General features: G+C 51.8%; 1 protein-coding gene across 2 annotated transcripts in view; it reads right to left on the reverse strand.

Annotated features, from left to right (window-relative positions):
* LOC101172644 (rho GTPase-activating protein 29) overlaps window positions 1–16184 on the reverse strand; it is a 31088-nt gene extending 14904 nt beyond the window's left edge. Inside the window, exons 1-3 of one of the 2 annotated variants that reach the window (XM_023964851.1) lie at window positions 15928–16184; window positions 13865–14213; window positions 223–366 (exon numbers count right to left, since the gene is read on the reverse strand). In XM_023964851.1, coding sequence (XP_023820619.1) covers window positions 223–366; window positions 13865–14126 — 406 coding nt within the window. In that variant the 5' untranslated portion in view covers window positions 14127–14213; window positions 15928–16184. The remainder of the gene's footprint in view (window positions 1–222; window positions 367–13864; window positions 14214–15927) is intronic. The other variant, XM_023964852.1, reaches the window with a different exon arrangement.
* Window positions 16185–17341: the final 1157 nt, after the last annotated feature.

The following is a 17341-nucleotide window of genomic DNA, read 5'->3' on the forward strand; positions in this document are numbered from 1 at the left end:
TCGTCTGCATTTCAAAGGACACCTTCCGTTTTTATCACATTTCTGGCAGATGAGTCTGCAGCTCCAGATTATTTTGGCCTGAGTTCATCTGAAGAAGCCTGAAGCGTTTCTGCTTCCGAGCTGCTTCTGAAACTATTCAGCCCAGACGACCTTCCTTTAGGAGATTTCTGCTCCTGCACGGCAGACGAGGTCCCTGCTGCTCGGTTGGGTTTTCTAGCTTACCTTTGACTTTAGCCATGACGGTGCCGGCTGCTCCGAGAACGTCTACGGAGTTTAGGGTCCGATGTTTGCCAATGACGGCCTTTAGAGCTCGGAAGAGTTCAGCCAAACGTTCCTGAACAAGCTCCTGTAGATCCTTCATGTTCTCTGAAACAAGAGATTCAGTCAGATTATGTCATGAAACATCTGTTAACTACAAATGTACCCCTGCCCGACCAATCCCAGATGTGCTGAGAGACTTCCAGACAGAAACATCGGGACCAACAATGGAGCGAATCTCCAGCTGTTCTCCGCCTTTGATTTTTAGGTTTTAAGTTCAAAGCAGACCCAGAATTTTAGAGACAACTCCAAACGTGGCAGCAGGAAAACACAGTGAGGTCACCTGCTTTCTGCAGGTAATGACAAGCTGTGTGATGGAGGAGGTGTGAACCGGTGGAGGAGCGTCTGCTCCAGTCACAGCGTTAACATGTGATTTTGTTATGACTAAAGTGCCTAATCTTTGAGCCATCATTCGACAGTTTCTGTTATCAGAGAATGAAAAACTAAGGTCAGCAGCTGAACATAGAGAGATAAATGCAAGAAAACCAAAGTAGCAGCGTCCATCTACATCAATGCAGGAGCGTCTGCTGTCTGCGTCCATCTGCATCAATGCAGCAGCGTCTGCGTCCATCTGCATCAACGCAGGCGTGTCTGCGTTCATCTGCATCAATGCAGGAGCATCTGCGTTCATCTGCATCAATGCAGGAGCATCTGCGTTCATCTGCATCAATGCAGGAGCATCTGCGTTCCTCTGCATCAATGCAGGAGCATCTGCGTACATCTGCATCAATGCAGGAGCGTCTGCGTCCATCTGCATCAATGCAGGAGCGTCTGCGTCCATCTGCATCAAAGCAGGCGTGTCTGCGTTCATCTGCATCAATGCAGGAGCGTCTGGGTTCCTCTGCATCAATGCAGGCGTGTCTGCGTCCATCTGCATCAATGCAGGAGCATCTGCGTTCATCTGCATCAATGCAGGAGCGTCTGCGTCCATCTGCATCAATGCAGGAGCATCTGCGTACATCAGCATCAATGCAGGAGCGTCTGCGTCCATCTGCATCAATGCAGGAGCGTCTGCGTCCATCTGCATCAACGCAGGCGTGTCTGCGTCCATCTGCATCAATGCAGGAGCGTCTGCATCCATATGCATTAACGCAGGAGTGTCTGTGTCCATCTGCATCAATGCAGGCGTGTCTGCGTCCATCTGCATCAATGCAGGAGCGTCTGCATCCATCCGCATCAATGCAGGAGCGTCTGCGTCCATCTGCATCAATGCAGGAGCATCTGCTTCCATCTGCATCAACACAGGCATGTCTGCGTCCATCTGCATCAATGCAGGAGCGTCTGCATCCATCTGCATCAACGCAGGAGCGTCTGCTTCCATCTGCATCAACGCAGGCGTGTCTGCGTTCATCTGCATCAATGCAGGAGCATCTGCTTCCATCTGCATCAACACAGGCATGTCTGCGTCCATCTGCATCAATGCAGGAGCGTCTGCATCCATCTGCATCAACGCAGGAGTGTCTGCCTTCATCTGCATCAATGCAGGAGCGTCTGCTTCCATCTGCATCAACGCAGGAGCGTCTGCGTCCATCTGCATCAATGCAGGAGCATCTGCGTCCATCTGCATCAATGCAGGAGCATCTGCTTCCATCTGCATCAACGCAGGCATGTCTGCGTTCATCTGCATCAATGCAGGAGCATCTGCTTCCAGCCACAGACATGCTTTGGAACCAGCCTCAGACATCGGTATTTGTTTTACTAAACATTTGTGTTTTTTATGAAGATAAAGAAACTTCATGACTAACAGGCCTGGTTTCTAACGATGTTTGTTTGAAGAGGTTTGTGCTGTTGTTGTGCCTCCCATTAGCCTGCTGAAGCCTGCAGAGCTACAAGAGAGTGTTTGTTCTGAAGGAATTCAGAGCATGCAGGGGTTGGGGGGGGGGCAGTTCCAGTCTGTGCAGATTAAATGCTGATCTGACAAAGCTGTTCTCTGCAGAGAAACACATAGAAAACATGAAAAACATCCTGGATTTTCAAGATAAATACACTAAACCATCAAGAACCCCCCCCCCCCACACACACACACACACTTTAATGTTAAATTGTGTGACTTAAATGTAGGGGTGTGGCTTGAATGAAGTGTGTAATTGTGTTCAATCGCAAGCTTTTTCACCTGTTCTCTTAGAAGAAATGACTTCTTGTCTTTAAGGGAGCTAGAACTGCAGTTTATTTAACTAATGGAAGTGTTAGAAGTACTGGTCCAAATATGCTGGTCTGACTAGATCTACTACAGAATATGGACAAAATATAATAAAATATTTAGACTACATGACATTTCGCTTGAAAAGTAGATTAAAGACGAGCATCTAGAATCCAAAACGTTCCTGTAAATTCCAAAGCTTCAAGTCTGCCACCTTCAGATGTCTTAACATGACACTTTATATTACAATATTATAATAATCATCATAAGCTATAATGTTTAAGCAGGGACATGAAAACAGGGATGTTCCTGATAGTTCTTCAGGTTGAACTCATTTGGTTTCTTGGTTTTATTCACTTTTATCTTTGGAATCTGACAAACGCTGAAACCTTCCTGCTTTAAAGTTTTGTTTAGTAATACGGTCAACTGAGCTGATGCAGTTTGATCATGTTGTTCCCAAACGTCTGCACTTTAGACAGATCTGATAGAAGAGATCATAAAGAGTCCTTCAATTCCAGCAGGTGGTCTTATTTGGGTCAAGTAATTGATTTTAAAAACTGTTTGTGTTTTTTTAATTCAAAGAAGAGATTTAAGTGAAAAGACCACAAAACCAAAGCCTTTGATTCTATTACTGTCTTCAAGACGCAACAGCACTTTATGCAGGCATAGATCCATCCCTGAACGCACCGTTGTAGCTCTACATTACAGATCTACATTACAGCTCTATATTGCAGCGCTGCATTACAGCTCTCTACATTGCAGATCTACATTAAAGTTCCCTACATTGCAGCTCTACATTGCAGCTCTACATTACAGATCTACATTGCAGATCTACAGATCTACATTACAGCTCTACATTGCAGATCTACATTGCAGCTTCCTGCTTGAACGGCTGCAGTTGTGCTGTCCCACCTATGTCAGGCTAGCTTTTGGAGTGTCGCTGGCTGCTCCAGACACCAGAAAGCTTCAGTCCTGTCTGGGGCTGTGCTCTAGATCAGTGTTTTTCAACCTTTTTTGAGCCACGGCACACTTTAACCTCGACAAAAATCCCGCGGCACACCAGCATCCAAAAAATAAAAAACGGAGAAACTCTATAGTCTGTATTGATCTGCAGTCCCTCCATGATCTCATGTGCATTTTTGTGATAATTGTGGCAGAAAAAGCTGGAAGCTGCAGCTGTTTTATTCTAAAAGATGGAATAAAAGTTAAGTTAGAAAATTTAAAAACTGTTATTGTGTTCGTTGTGGTTTCAAGACGTCAAAGGAAGACTCATTTTACGCTGAGACGCTGTCACTTTAACCCAATGCATCATGGGAGATGTAGTGATGGCAGACAGACTCTCTTCTCTGGGCTTCATTGTTTTGTTCTCTTGTTCCACGGTCTGACACCGGATTCTGTGGAAAGCTACACCGCTAAAGAGGAGCTTTAGCTGGTATTTCTGTTGGAACTGAGAGACTTTATGAGCAGAATCAGAACAAGGAAGTGAAGACTTTAACCACTTCTGATTGGTCAGACTGATGACATGTGATTAAGCCTTCAAGAATGATTGGCAGAGACAGTTAAAGGGGCGGGACTTTTCCTAAAACAGCTGAAGCTACGGCTAAATCACAGTACCGTCATTCTGATCAAAATGTCTTTAATAGAATCAAATAAACAAAGAAAAAAGTATTTTACGATCTTTCATATTCCTAACTCCTCAGTGTTTTATCAGGGCCTGTTTGGATGAACACAGAGCTGATATCCTGGAGATGGAAAATGTTTTTAGATCAGTTAATGAGGACAATTTCCCACGGCACACTGGTTGGGAAACACTGGTCTAGGGTCTCGTGACCTTTGCGGAGAAACCAGCGTTACTTTTCCTTGTCTGTGAAGCTGAAAGTCCTGAAAAGACGTCCAGAATGAGCCAGAGCAGCTGGAGAACGTGAACACAAACACCACACGCCGGAATGTGCATGTAAAGCTTTGGGCATGAGCACAGCGGTTGAGTCCGGTTTGGAGTCAGCGGTGAAGCCCTCTGGTGGGTTTGCAAATGCTTTTCTGTGTGGACTTAAAGCAGAGGGAGCAGGTTGGACTGGGATCCTTCAGAGTATGAGGAAGTGAAGAGCTCAGTGACACACATCCGTCTGCAAAACCACATTCCTTCAGATGAAAACTATCGCTGAACAATAGCTGCAGATCTGTCCAAAAGAGAGCAGATTCATGAAGCTTTACTCACTGTGACGCTACATCAAACTGTTCAACCAAACTAAAACTCGCCTGTCTGGAACTGCCCAGCTTAGAAAAGAAACGTGGAAGTTCAGTTTTTGAGTCAAAAGGTCTTCAATCTTCTGATCTAATGGAGATCCTAGCCGTTAGTTTGTCCACTTTCTGATCAGAACTGTCATCTTTGCAGAGCTTTGAGGTCTGGGCTGTTTCTACCGGTTTGAAAGGTCTAATCTGTATTTGGATCCAAAGGAAAACTGGAAGTCAGGTCCGTCCGTGAGAGCCACGCCCATCCTAAAGAACGATGCGTCTTTCTGCCGTCGACTGTCACTCACTGACATTCTGGATTTCAAACATTCCAATCTACTGATTTCTGAAGAAGTTCAACATTTACTGCCCCCCCCCCCCCCATGGGAATACCTGAAAGGTTTCGTGGGGGAAAACCGTGCACGTTTTTGTGGAGCCTCCAGCAACAGCGTGCTCACTGCAAGCCAGGGCGCTCGCAGGGACCGCCTCCTCCAGCCAGAGGAATGCCGAACTACTCGCCCCCACAGACGGGCGGCCTTCAGGCTTCAGCAGGAGTGGACCCCTCCCATTTAAAGATAAACATCTAATAAAGATGCTGACTCCATGAAGGAGGCCAGCTTGTTTGAATTCCAGCCCCCCCCCCGATGATTGTTCTGATGGTCAGAGATGGGATTCAGAAAGAACCGGAGAGCTGTTCTAGGAGAAGCTGTTCTAGGAGGAGCTGTTCTAGGGGGAGCTGTTCTAGGGGGAGCTGTTCTACGGAGAGCTGTTCTAGGAGGATCTGTTCTACGGGGAGCTGTTCTAGGAGGATCTGTTCTAGGGGGAGCTGTTCTAGGGGGAGCTGTTCTACGGAGAGCTGTTCTAGGAGGATCTGTTCTACGGGGAGCTGTTCTAGGAGGATCTGTTCTAGGGGGAGCTGTTCTAGGGGGAGCTGTTCTACGGAGAGCTGCTCTAGGGGGAGGTGCTCTAAGAGGAGCTGTTTTAGGGGGAACTTTTCTACGGGGAGCTGTTCTAGGAGGAGCTTTTCTAGGGAGAGCTGTTCTAGGAGGAGCTGTTCTAGGGGGAGCTATTCTACGGGGAGCTGTTCTACGGGGAGCTGTTCTAGGAGGAGCTGTTCTACGGGGAGCTGTTCTAGGGGGAGCTGTTCTACGGGGAGCTGTTCTAGGAGGAGCTGTTCTAGGGGGAGCTGTTCTAGGGGGAGTTGTTCAAGGAGAAGCTGCTTTAGGAGGAGATGTTCTAGGGGGAGCTGTTCTAGGGGGAGCTGTTCCACGGGGAGCTGTTCTAGGAGGAGCTGTTCTAGGAGGAGTTGTTCAAGGAGAAGCTGCTTTAGGAGGAGATGTTCTAGGGGGAGCTGTTCTAGGGGGAACTGTTCTAGGAGGAGCTGTTCTAGGAGGAGCTGTTCTAGGAGGAGTTGTTCAAGGAGAAGCTGCTTTAGGAGGAGATGTTCTAGGGGGAGCTGTTCTTGGAGGAGTCGTTCTAGGGGGAGCTGTTCTAGGGGGAGCTGTTCTAGGAGGAGCTGTTCTAGGGGGAGCTGTTTTAGGAGGAGTCGTTCTAGGAGGAGCTGTTCTAGGAGGGGCTGCTCTAGGGGGAGCTGTTCTTGGAGAAGTCGTTCTAGGAGGAGCTGTTCCACAGGGAGCTGTTCTAGGGGGAGCTGTTCTAGGAGGAGTTGTTCAAGGAGGAGCTGCTTTAGGAGGAGATGTTCTAGGGGGAGCTGTTCTAGGAGGAGCTGTTCCACGGGGAGCTGTTCTAGGAAAAGCAGTTATAGGAGGAGCTGTTCTAGGAGGAGCTGTTCTAGGGGGAGTTGTTCTAGGAGGAGTCGTTCTAGGAGGAGCTGTTATAGGAGGAGTCGTTCTAGGAGGAGCTGTTATAGGAGGAGCTGTTCAAGGAGGAGCTGTTCTAGGAGGAGTCGTTCTAGGAGGAGCTGTTCTAGGGGGAGCTGTTCTAGGGGGAGCTGTTTTAGGAGGAGTTGTTCAAGGGGGAGCTGTTCTTGGAGGAGTCGTTCTAGGGGGAGCTGTTCTAGGAGGAGTCGTTCTAGGAGGAGCTGTTCTAGGAGGGGCTGCTCTAGGGGGAGCTGTTCTTGGAGAAGTCGTTCTAGGAGGAGCTGTTCCACAGGGAGCTGTTCTAGGGGGAGCTGTTCTAGGAGGAGTTGTTCAAGGAGGAGCTGCTTTAGGAGGAGATGTTCTAGGGGGAGCTGTTCTAGGAGGAGCTGTTCCACGGGGAGCTGTTCTAGGAAAAGCAGTTATAGGAGGAGCTGTTCTAGGAGGAGCTGTTCTAGGGGGAGTTGTTCTAGGAGGAGTCGTTCTAGGAGGAGCTGTTATAGGAGGAGTCGTTCTAGGAGGAGCTGTTATAGGAGGAGCTGTTCAAGGAGGAGCTGTTCTAGGAGGAGTCGTTCTAGGAGGAGCTGTTCTAGGGGGAGCTGTTCTAGGGGGAGCTGTTTTAGGAGGAGTTGTTCAAGGGGGAGCTGTTCTAGGGGGAGTAGTTCTAGGGGGAGCTGTTCTAGGGGGAGTAGTTCTAGGGGGAGCTGTTCTAGGGGGAGCTGTTCTAGGAGGAGCAGTCCGGAGCTGTTCTAGGAGGAGCTGCTCTAGGGGGAGCTGTTCTTGGAAGAGTCGTACTAGGGGGAGCTGTTCTAGGAGGAGCTGTTCTAGGAGGAGCTCTTCAAGAAGGAGCTGCTTTAGGAGGAGCTGTTCTAGGGGGAGCTGTTCTAGGAGGAGCAGTTCTAGGGGGAGCTGTTCTAGGAGAAGCTGTTCTAGGAGGAGTTGTTCAAGGAGGAGCTGTACTAGGAGGAGTCGTTCTAGGAGGAGCTGTTCTAGGAGGAGCTGTTCTAGGAGGAGTTGTTCAAGGAGAAGCTGCTTTAGGAGGAGATGTTCTAGGGGGAGCTGTTCTAGGAGGAGCTGTACTAGGAGGAGTGGTTCTAGGAGGAGCTCATCTAGGAGGGGCTGCTCTAGGGGGAGCTGTTCTTGGAGGAGTCGTTCTAGGGGGAGCTGTTCTAGAGGGAGCTGTTTTTAGGAGGAGCTGTTCTAGGGGGAGCTGTTTTAGGAGGAGTCGTTCTAGGAGGAGCTGTTCTAGGAGGGGCTGCTCTAGGGGGAGCTGTTCTTGGAGAAGTCGTTCTAGGAGGAGCTGTTCCACAGGGAGCTGTTCTAGGGGGAGCTGTTCTAGGAGGAGTTGTTCAAGGAGGAGCTGCTTTAGGAGGAGATGTTCTAGGGGGAGCTGTTCTAGGAGGAGCTGTTCCACGGGGAGCTGTTCTAGGAAAAGCAGTTATAGGAGGAGCTGTTCTAGGAGGAGCTGTTCTAGGGGGAGTTGTTCTAGGAGGAGTCGTTCTAGGAGGAGCTGTTATAGGAGGAGTCGTTCTAGGAGGAGCTGTTATAGGAGGAGCTGTTCAAGGAGGAGCTGTTCTAGGAGGAGTCGTTCTAGGAGGAGCTGTTCTAGGGGGAGCTGTTCTAGGGGGAGCTGTTTTAGGAGGAGTTGTTCAAGGGGGAGCTGTTCTTGGAGGAGTCGTTCTAGGGGGAGCTGTTCTAGGAGGAGTCGTTCTAGGAGGAGCTGTTCTAGGAGGGGCTGCTCTAGGGGGAGCTGTTCTTGGAGAAGTCGTTCTAGGAGGAGCTGTTCCACAGGGAGCTGTTCTAGGGGGAGCTGTTCTAGGAGGAGTTGTTCAAGGAGGAGCTGCTTTAGGAGGAGATGTTCTAGGGGGAGCTGTTCTAGGAGGAGCTGTTCCACGGGGAGCTGTTCTAGGAAAAGCAGTTATAGGAGGAGCTGTTCTAGGAGGAGCTGTTCTAGGGGGAGTTGTTCTAGGAGGAGTCGTTCTAGGAGGAGCTGTTATAGGAGGAGTCGTTCTAGGAGGAGCTGTTATAGGAGGAGCTGTTCAAGGAGGAGCTGTTCTAGGAGGAGTCGTTCTAGGAGGAGCTGTTCTAGGGGGAGCTGTTCTAGGGGGAGCTGTTTTAGGAGGAGTTGTTCAAGGGGGAGCTGTTCTAGGGGGAGTAGTTCTAGGGGGAGCTTTTCTAGGGGGAGTAGTTCTAGGGGGAGCTGTTCTAGGGGGAGCTGTTCTAGGAGGAGCAGTCCGGAGCTGTTCTAGGAGGAGCTGCTCTAGGGGGAGCTGTTCTTGGAAGAGTCGTACTAGGGGGAGCTGTTCTAGGAGGAGCTGTTCTAGGAGGAGCTCTTCAAGAAGGAGCTGCTTTAGGAGGAGCTGTTCTAGGGGGAGCTGTTCTAGGAGGAGCAGTTCTAGGGGGAGCTGTTCTAGGAGAAGCTGTTCTAGGAGGAGTTGTTCAAGGAGGAGCTGTACTAGGAGGAGTCGTTCTAGGAGGAGCTGTTCTAGGAGGAGCTGTTCTAGGAGGAGTTGTTCAAGGAGAAGCTGCTTTAGGAGGAGATGTTCTAGGGGGAGCTGTTCTAGGAGGAGCTGTACTAGGAGGAGTGGTTCTAGGAGGAGCTCATCTAGGAGGGGCTGCTCTAGGGGGAGCTGTTCTTGGAGGAGTCGTTCTAGGGGGAGCTGTTCTAGAGGGAGCTGTTTTTAGGAGGAGCTGTTCTAGGGGGAGCTGTTTTAGGAGGAGTTGTTCTAGGAGGAGTCGTTCTAGGAGGAGCTGTTATAGGAGGAGTCGTTCTAGGAGGAGCTGTTATAGGAGGAGCTGTTCAAGGAGGAGCTGTTCTAGGAGGAGTCGTTCTAGGAGGAGCTGTTCTAGGGGGAGCTGTTCTAGGGGGAGCTGTTTTAGGAGGAGTTGTTCAAGGGGGAGCTGTTCTAGGGGGAGTAGTTCTAGGGGGAGCTGTTCTAGGGGGAGTAGTTCTAGGGGGAGCTGTTCTAGGGGGAGCTGTTCTAGGAGGAGCTGTTTTAGGAGGAGCTGTACTAGGAGGAGTCGTTCTAGGAGGAGTTGTTATAGGAGGAGTAGTTCTAGGGGGAGCTGTTCTAGGGGGAGCTGTTCTAGGAGGAGCAGTCCGGAGCTGTTCTAGGAGGAGCTGCTCTAGGGGGAGCTGTTCTTGGAAGAGTCGTACTAGGGGGAGCTGTTCTAGGAGGAGCTGTTCTAGGAGGAGCTCTTCAAGAAGGAGCTGCTTTAGGAGGAGCTGTTCTAGGGGGAGCTGTTCTAGGAGGAGCAGTTCTAGGGGGAGCTGTTCTAGGAGAAGCTGTTCTAGGAGGAGTTGTTCAAGGAGGAGCTGTACTAGGAGGAGTCGTTCTAGGAGGAGCTGTTCTAGGAGGAGCTGTTCTAGGAGGAGTTGTTCAAGGAGAAGCTGCTTTAGGAGGAGATGTTCTAGGGGGAGCTGTTCTAGGAGGAGCTGTACTAGGAGGAGTGGTTCTAGGAGGAGCTCATCTAGGAGGGGCTGCTCTAGGGGGAGCTGTTCTTGGAGGAGTCGTTCTAGGGGGAGCTGTTCTAGAGGGAGCTGTTTTTAGGAGGAGCTGTTCTAGGGGGAGCTGTTTTAGGAGGAGCTGTACTAGGAGGAGTCGTTCTAGGAGGAGCTGTTCTAGGAGGGGCTGCTCTAGGGGGAGCTGTTCTTGGAGAAGTCGTTCTAGGAGGAGCTGTTCCACAGGGAGCTGTTCTAGGGGGAGCTGTTCTAGGAGGAGTTGTTCAAGGAGGAGCTGCTTTAGGAGGAGATGTTCTAGGGGGAGCTGTTCCACGGGGAGCTGTTCTAGGAAAAGCAGTTATAGGAGGAGCTGTTCTAGGAGGAGCTGTTCTAGGGGGAGTTGTTCTAGGAGGAGTCGTTCTAGGAGGAGCTGTTATAGGAGGAGTCGTTCTAGGAGGAGCTGTTATAGGAGGAGCTGTTCAAGGAGGAACTGTTCTAGGAGGAGTCGTTCTAGGAGGAGCTGTTCTAGGGGGAGCTGTTCTAGGGGGAGCTGTTCTAGGGGGAGCTGTTCTAGGAGGCGCTGTTCTAGGAGGCGCTGTTCTAGGAGGAGCTGTTTTAGGAGGAGCTGTTCTAGGAGGAGCTGTTCTAGGAGGAGCTGTTCTAGGGGGAGTTGTTCTAGGAGGAGTCGTTCTAGGAGGAGCTGTTATAGGAGGAGCTGTTATAGGAGGAGCTGTTCAAGGAGGAGCTGTTCTAGGAGGAGTCGTTCTAGGAGGCGCTGTTCTAGGAGGAGCTGTTTTAGGAAGAGCTGTTCTAGGAGGAGCTGTTCTAGGGGGAGTTGTTCTAGGAGGAGTCGTTCTAGGAGGAGCTGTTATAGGAGGAGCTGTTCAAGGAGAAGCTGTTCTAGGAGGAGCTGTTCTAGGAGGAGCTGTTCTAGGAGGAGTTGTTCAAGGAGGAGCTGTTCTAGGGGGAGCTGTTCTTGGAGGAGCTGTTCTAGGAGGAGCTGTTCCACAGGGAGCTGTTTTAGGAGGAGCAGTTATAGGAGGAGCTGTTCTAAGAGGAGCTGTTCTAGGAGGCGCTGTTCTAGGAGGCGCTGTTCTAGGAGGAGCTGTTCTAGGAGGAGCTGTTCTAGGGGGAGCTGTTCTAGGAGGAGTCGTTCTAGGAGGAGCTGTTATAGGAGGAGCTGTTCAAGGAGGAGCTGTTCTAGGAGGAGCTGTTCTAGGAGGTGTTGTTCTAGGAGGAGCAGTTCTAGGGGGAGCTGTTCTACGAGGAGCTGTTCTAGGAGGTGTCGTTCTAGGAGGAGCTGTTCTAGGGGGAGCTGTTCTAGGAGGAGCTGCTCTAGGGGGAGCTTTTCTTGGAGGAGCTGTTCTAGGGGGAGCTGCTTTAGGGGGAGCTGTTCTAGGGGGAGCTGTTCTAGGAGGAGCAGTACTAGGGGGAGCTGTTCTAGGAGGAGCTGCTCTAGGGGGAGCTTTTCTTGGAGGAGCTGTTCTAGGGGGAGCTGCTTTAGGGGTAGCTGTTCTAGGGGGAGCTGTTCTTGGAGGAGCTGTTCTAGGAGGAGCTGTTCCACGGGGAGCTGTTTTAGGAGGAGCAGTTATAGGAGGAGCTGTTCTAAGAGGAGCTGTTCTAGGAGGCGCTGTTCTAGGAGGCGCTGTTCTAGGAGGAGCTGTTCTAGGAGGAGCTGTTCTAGGGGGAGCTGTTCTAGGAGGAGTCGTTCTAGGAGGAGCTGTTATAGGAGGAGCTGTTCAAGGAGGAGCTGTTCTAGGAGGAGCTGTTCTAGGAGGTGTTGTTCTAGGAGGAGCAGTTCTAGGGGGAGCTGTTCTACGAGGAGCTGTTCTAGGAGGTGTCGTTCTAGGAGGAGCTGTTCTAGGGGGAGCTGTTCTAGGAGGAGCTGCTCTAGGGGGAGCTTTTCTTGGAGGAGCTGTTCTAGGGGGAGCTGCTTTAGGGGGAGCTGTTCTAGGGGGAGCTGTTCTAGGAGGAGCAGTACTAGGGGGAGCTGTTCTAGGAGGAGCTGCTCTAGGGGGAGCTTTTCTTGGAGGAGCAGTTCTAGGAGGAGCTGCTCTACGGGGAGCTGTTAAAGGAGGAGCTGTACCAGGAGGAGTCGTTCTAGGAGGAGCTGTTCTAGGAGGAGCTGTTCTAGGAGGAGCTGTTCTAGGAGGAGCAGTCCTAGGGGGAGCTGTTCTAGGAGGAGCTGCTCTAGGGGGAGCTGTTCTTGGAGGAGTCGTTCTAGGGGGAGCTGTTCTAGGGGGAGCTGCTTTATGGGGAGCTGTTCTAGGAGGAGTTGTTCAAGGGGGAGCTGTTCTAGGGGGAGTAGTTCTAGGGGGAGCTGTTCTAGGGGGAGTAGTTCTAGGGGGAGCTGTTCTAGGGGGAGCTGTTCTAGGAGGAGCAGTCCTAGGGGGAGCTGTTCTAGGAGGAGCTGCTCTAGGGGGAGCTGTTCTAGGAGGAGTTGTTCAAGGGGGAGCTGCTTTAGGAGGAGATGTTCTAGGGGGAGCTGTTCTAGTGGGAGCTGTTCTAGGAGGAGCAGTTCTAGGGGGAGCTGTTCTAGGAGGAGTTGTTAAAGGAGGAGCTGTACCAGGAGGAGTCGTTCTAGGAGGAGCTGTTCTAGGAGGAGCTGTTCTAGGAGGAGCTCTTCAAGGAGGAGCTGCTTTAGGAGGAGCTGTTCTAGGGGGAGATGTTCTAGGAGGAGCAGTTCTAGGGGGAGCTGTTCTAGGAGGAGCTGTTCTAGGAGGAGTTGTTCAAGGAGGAGCTGTACTAGGAGGAGTCGTTCTAGGAGGAGCTGTTCTAGGAGGAGTTGTTAAAGGAGGAGCTGTACCAGGAAGAGCTGTTCCACGGGGAGCTGTTCTAGGAGGAGCTGTTCTAGGAGGACTTGTTCAAGGAGAAGCTGCTTTAGGAGGAGATGTTCTAGGGGGAGCTGTTCTAGGAGGAGCAGTTCTAGGGGGAGCTGTTCTTGGAGGAGCTGCTCTAGGGGGAGCTGTTCTTGGAGGAGTCGTTCTAGGGGGAGCTGCTTTAGGAGGAGATGTTCTAGGGGGAGCTGTTCTAGTGGGAGCTTTTCTAGGAGGAGCAGTTCTAGGGGGAGCTGTTCTAGGAGGAGCTGTTCTAGGAGGAGTTGTTAAAGGAGGAGCTGTACTAGGAGGAGTCGTTCTAGGAGGAGCTGTTCCACGGGGAGCTGTTCTAGGAGGAGCTGTTCTAGGAGGGGCTGCTCTAGGGGGAGCTGTTATTGGAGGAGTCGTTCTAGGAGGAGCTGTTCCACAGGGAGCTGTTCTAGGGGGAGCTGTTCTAGGAGGAGCTGTTCTAGGGGGAGCTGTTCTAGGGGGAGTCGTTCTAGGGGGAGCTGTTCTAGGAGGAGCTGTTCTAGGAGGAGCTGTTCTACGGGGAGCTGTTCTAGGGGGAGCTGTTCTAGGAGGAGCAGTTCTAGGGGGAGCTGTTCTAGGGGGAGCTGTTCTAGGAGGGGCTGCTCTAGGGGGAGCTGTTCTTGGAGGAGTCGTTCTAGGGGGAGCTGTTCTAGGGGGAGCTGTTCTAGGAGGAGCTGTTCTAGGGGGAGCTGTTTTAGGAGGAGCTGTTCTAGGGGGAGCTGTTCTAGGAGGAGTCGTTCTAGGGGGAGCTGTTCTAGGGGGAGCTGTTCTAGGAGGAGCTGTTCCACAGGGAGCTGTTCTAGGAGGAGCTGTTCTAGGAGGGGCTGCTCTAGGGGGAGCTGTTCTTGGAGGAGCTGTTCCACAGGGAGATGTTCTAGGGGGAGCTGTTCTAGGAGGAGCTGTTGCTTTAAGAAGCTCTGCAGCTGAAGATCAACATGAACGCCAAACATTCCAGACCCAAACCTCAAACATCTGCTTTTAATCTGATGCTGGAGGAGACGTTTTTCTTTTCGCCGCACCCCCGCCTCCACCCAACAGAACCCAAACCTCACATGCCCCCCCCCGTACTTACCCTCATGCTGGAAAGCGCCCTTCAGACTGACCAGTATTCCAGCAAAGCCCCGCACATCACTGACCAGCTGCATGACGTAGTCTGGATCCAGCCCTGGAGCCCCCGTCAGGAGGGACGAAGCCCCCATGCTGTAATGGGGATTGGGGTTCCTCCCCCCGCCCCCTGCCGCCCAGGTCCTGGTGGATCCCACAGACCGAGCCTCAGAGGCAGCACTGCCCGGTGACCCCCCAGCACTGCTGGCGCTCCTGCTCCTCGAGATCATCCTAGACGCTGGGAGAGCTGCCGCCTTTACAGGGGTCCCGAGGATCCTGTTAAAGCCCAAAGTCCAGCTGCCCCCCTCCAGGAAAGACTGAAAAACACAAGAGGGGTACATTTACTTCAGATTGCTGCCACCTCCACATCTGCAACATGAATGCTCCCACCACAGTCTTCTGCACCTGAAATCCTAAGAGCCCCCCCCCCCCCCCCCCCCCCTGTTGTCTGCTCCCTAGAACCTCCTCCTGTGTTCCTTCCTCCCTACACACTCAGATACTCTGCTGCTGATGCTCCTCCACCTGTCCAAATGTTCCTCCACCTGTCCAGATGCTCCTCCACCTGTCCAGGTGTTCCTCCACCTGTCCAGATGCTCCTCCACCTGTCCAGATGCTCCTCCACCTGTCCAGATGTTCCTCCACCTGTCCAGGTGTTCCTCCACCTGTCCAGATGTTCCTCCACCTGTCCAGATGCTCCTCCATCTGTCCAGATGTTCCTCCACCTGTCCAGATGCTCCTCCACCTGTCCAGATGTTCCTCCACCTGTCCAGATGCTCCTCCACCTGTCCAGATGTTCCTCCACCTGTCCAGATGCTCCTCCACCTGTCCAAATGTTCCTCCACCTGTCCAGATGCTCCTCCACCTGTCCAGATGTTCCTCCACCTGTCCAAATGTTCCTCCAACTGTCCAGATGCTCCTACACCTGTCCAAATGCTCCTCCACCTGTCCAGATGTTCCTCCACCTGTCCAGATGCTCCTCCACCTGTCCAGATGCTCCTCCACCTGTCCAGATGTTCCTCCACCTGTCCAAATGCTCCTCCACCTGTCCAGATGCTCCTCCACCTGTCCAGATGCTCCTCCACCTGTCCAGATGCTCCTCCACCTGTCCAGATGCTCCTCCACCTGTCCAGATGTTCCTCCACCTGTCCAGATGCTCCTCCACCTGTCCAGATGTTCCTCCACCTGTCCAAATGCTCCTCCACCTGTCCAGATGTTCCTCCACCTGTCCAAATGCTCCTCCACCTGTCCAGATGCTCTTCCACCTGTCCAGATGCTCCTCCACCTGTTCCCTCCTCTCACTAAAGATCAGTGTCATCTGCAAACATCATGATCCTTTGAAATTCCTGTCTGACCTCAACTGTCAGTCTGTCCATCACCATGGAAACCAGGAGAGGCGTAGTCCCACCTCCACCTTGGACCGTCACATCTACAGAACATCTCACCACTATCTATCAGCTGTCCTCCTTGTCCAGCGTTCTCCTCTGCTGCTCCAGACTTCCTCATACAAACAGCAGCTCCTCCCTGGATCCAGTCTAGACTCCAGACCTGCAGCTCCTTCGGACCTCCAGAAGCATCTCCAAACCGAAGGTCTGTGGTTGTCTGCAGTAAACCTCCCTCAACTTCTTAACCGCTTCCTCCAAACAAACTCCTGAACTTCTTCATTCCACCACCAGATCCGCTTTCCTCATTCCAGAGGAGACACCCACACCTGCATCCTCTGCTGTCTAGCTCCACCTCCTCATCCTCATCTTTAGTCTCCGATCTTCTTCTGAAAGTTCTTCCTCGTCTCGTCTGCTTCTTCTGGTCCCGGTGGTTGCTGACCCGGATCAGACGTCCGTTCATCTCACATGTTTTTCCTTTCGTTTTTAAACCTCACTAAACAACAATGACACAGCGGTTCAGATGAATGGGAAGTGCTGCACGCGCGCGCAGAGGTAGCCCGCTGGTAACACCCCCCACCCCCCCCGAGAGACCGGGTCGGGCTCTGATGGTGATCCGACCGGACCCGCAGCTTTACGGAGTCAAACTCACCAGCCATGGCGGAGCAGCGCAGGAAGACCCGGACAGACCTCACCAGGACCCAGATCCGGAACCAGACCAGGAACCTCTCCTGGAGAACCGGACCAAGGACCGACTCTGCGCGACCAGAAATGACTTCCAGCTACTGTAGTCAGTCCTGATTTACTGAACTGGCTGTCACGTGACAGACTCTCTGCCACGTCATTGGTCAGAGAGTTGACGTTATTTTTGAGAGCTTTGCGGTCCCATGTTAGTTTCGCCGCTGCCGCTTCTAACGACGGTAACGTCCAAACAAACATCTGTGGGTTCTGTCCGCGTGACCTGATACCGTCAGACAGCCCGTAGACACCTAACAAGTCGGAGTTCAGTCACCGTGTCACGTGTCAACATGTCTGAAGCTGAGAAAAACGATCGAACCTTAAACGCACCACCCACAAACGAACCTTCCTTTATAAAGTGAGTTACTAGTTATATCGCTCAAAAAGTAATCGAGTTACTAACTCAGTAACTGCATCTTAAAGGTAATTAGTTACTCCGCACAGTAACCACTCCAGTTACTTTGCCAGTTAAACTACCGGCATAAATGTCATATTTTCCTCAGCTGCTACAGACATAAAGCATTTAAATGATTCCATTAGATTACTGTTACTTCACATGTAACGCCGTTACACAGTTCTAGTTACTCCCTACACTGTTGATGGGTCTGTTTCTACTAAAGGCATCTGTGACATTCATAGAAACACACCCACCCACCCACCCATCATCCATCCACCTACCCATCCACCCACCCACCTACCCATCATCCACCCACCTACCCATCCACCCACCCACCCATCATCCATCCACCTACCCATCATCCACCCACCTACCCATCATCCATCCACCTACCCATCCATCCACCCACCTACCCATCATCCACCCACCCACCCATCATCCATCCACCTACCCATCCACCCACCCACCTACCCATCATCCACCCACCTACCCATCCACCCACCTACCCATCATCCATCCACCTACCCATCCATCCACCCACCTACCCATCATCTACCCACCTACCCATCATCCACCCACCTACCCATCATCCATCCACCTACCCATCATCCACCCACCTACCCATCATCCATCCACCTACCCATCATCCACCCACCTACCCATCATCCATCCACCTACCCATCCATCCATCCACCTACCCATCATCCACCCACCCACCCATCATCCATCCACCTACCCATCATCCACCCACCTACCCATCATCCATCCACCTACCCATCCATCCACCCACCTACCCATCATCCACCCACCTACCCATCATCCATCCACCTACCCATCCATCCATCCACCTACCCATCATCTACCCACCTACCCATCATCCACCCACCTACCCATCATCTACCCACCTACCCATCATCCACCCACCTACCCA

The sequence above is a fragment of the Oryzias latipes genome, chromosome 17, assembly GCF_002234675.1.
Source record: "Oryzias latipes chromosome 17, ASM223467v1".
Lineage (NCBI taxonomy): Eukaryota > Metazoa > Chordata > Actinopteri > Beloniformes > Adrianichthyidae > Oryzias > Oryzias latipes.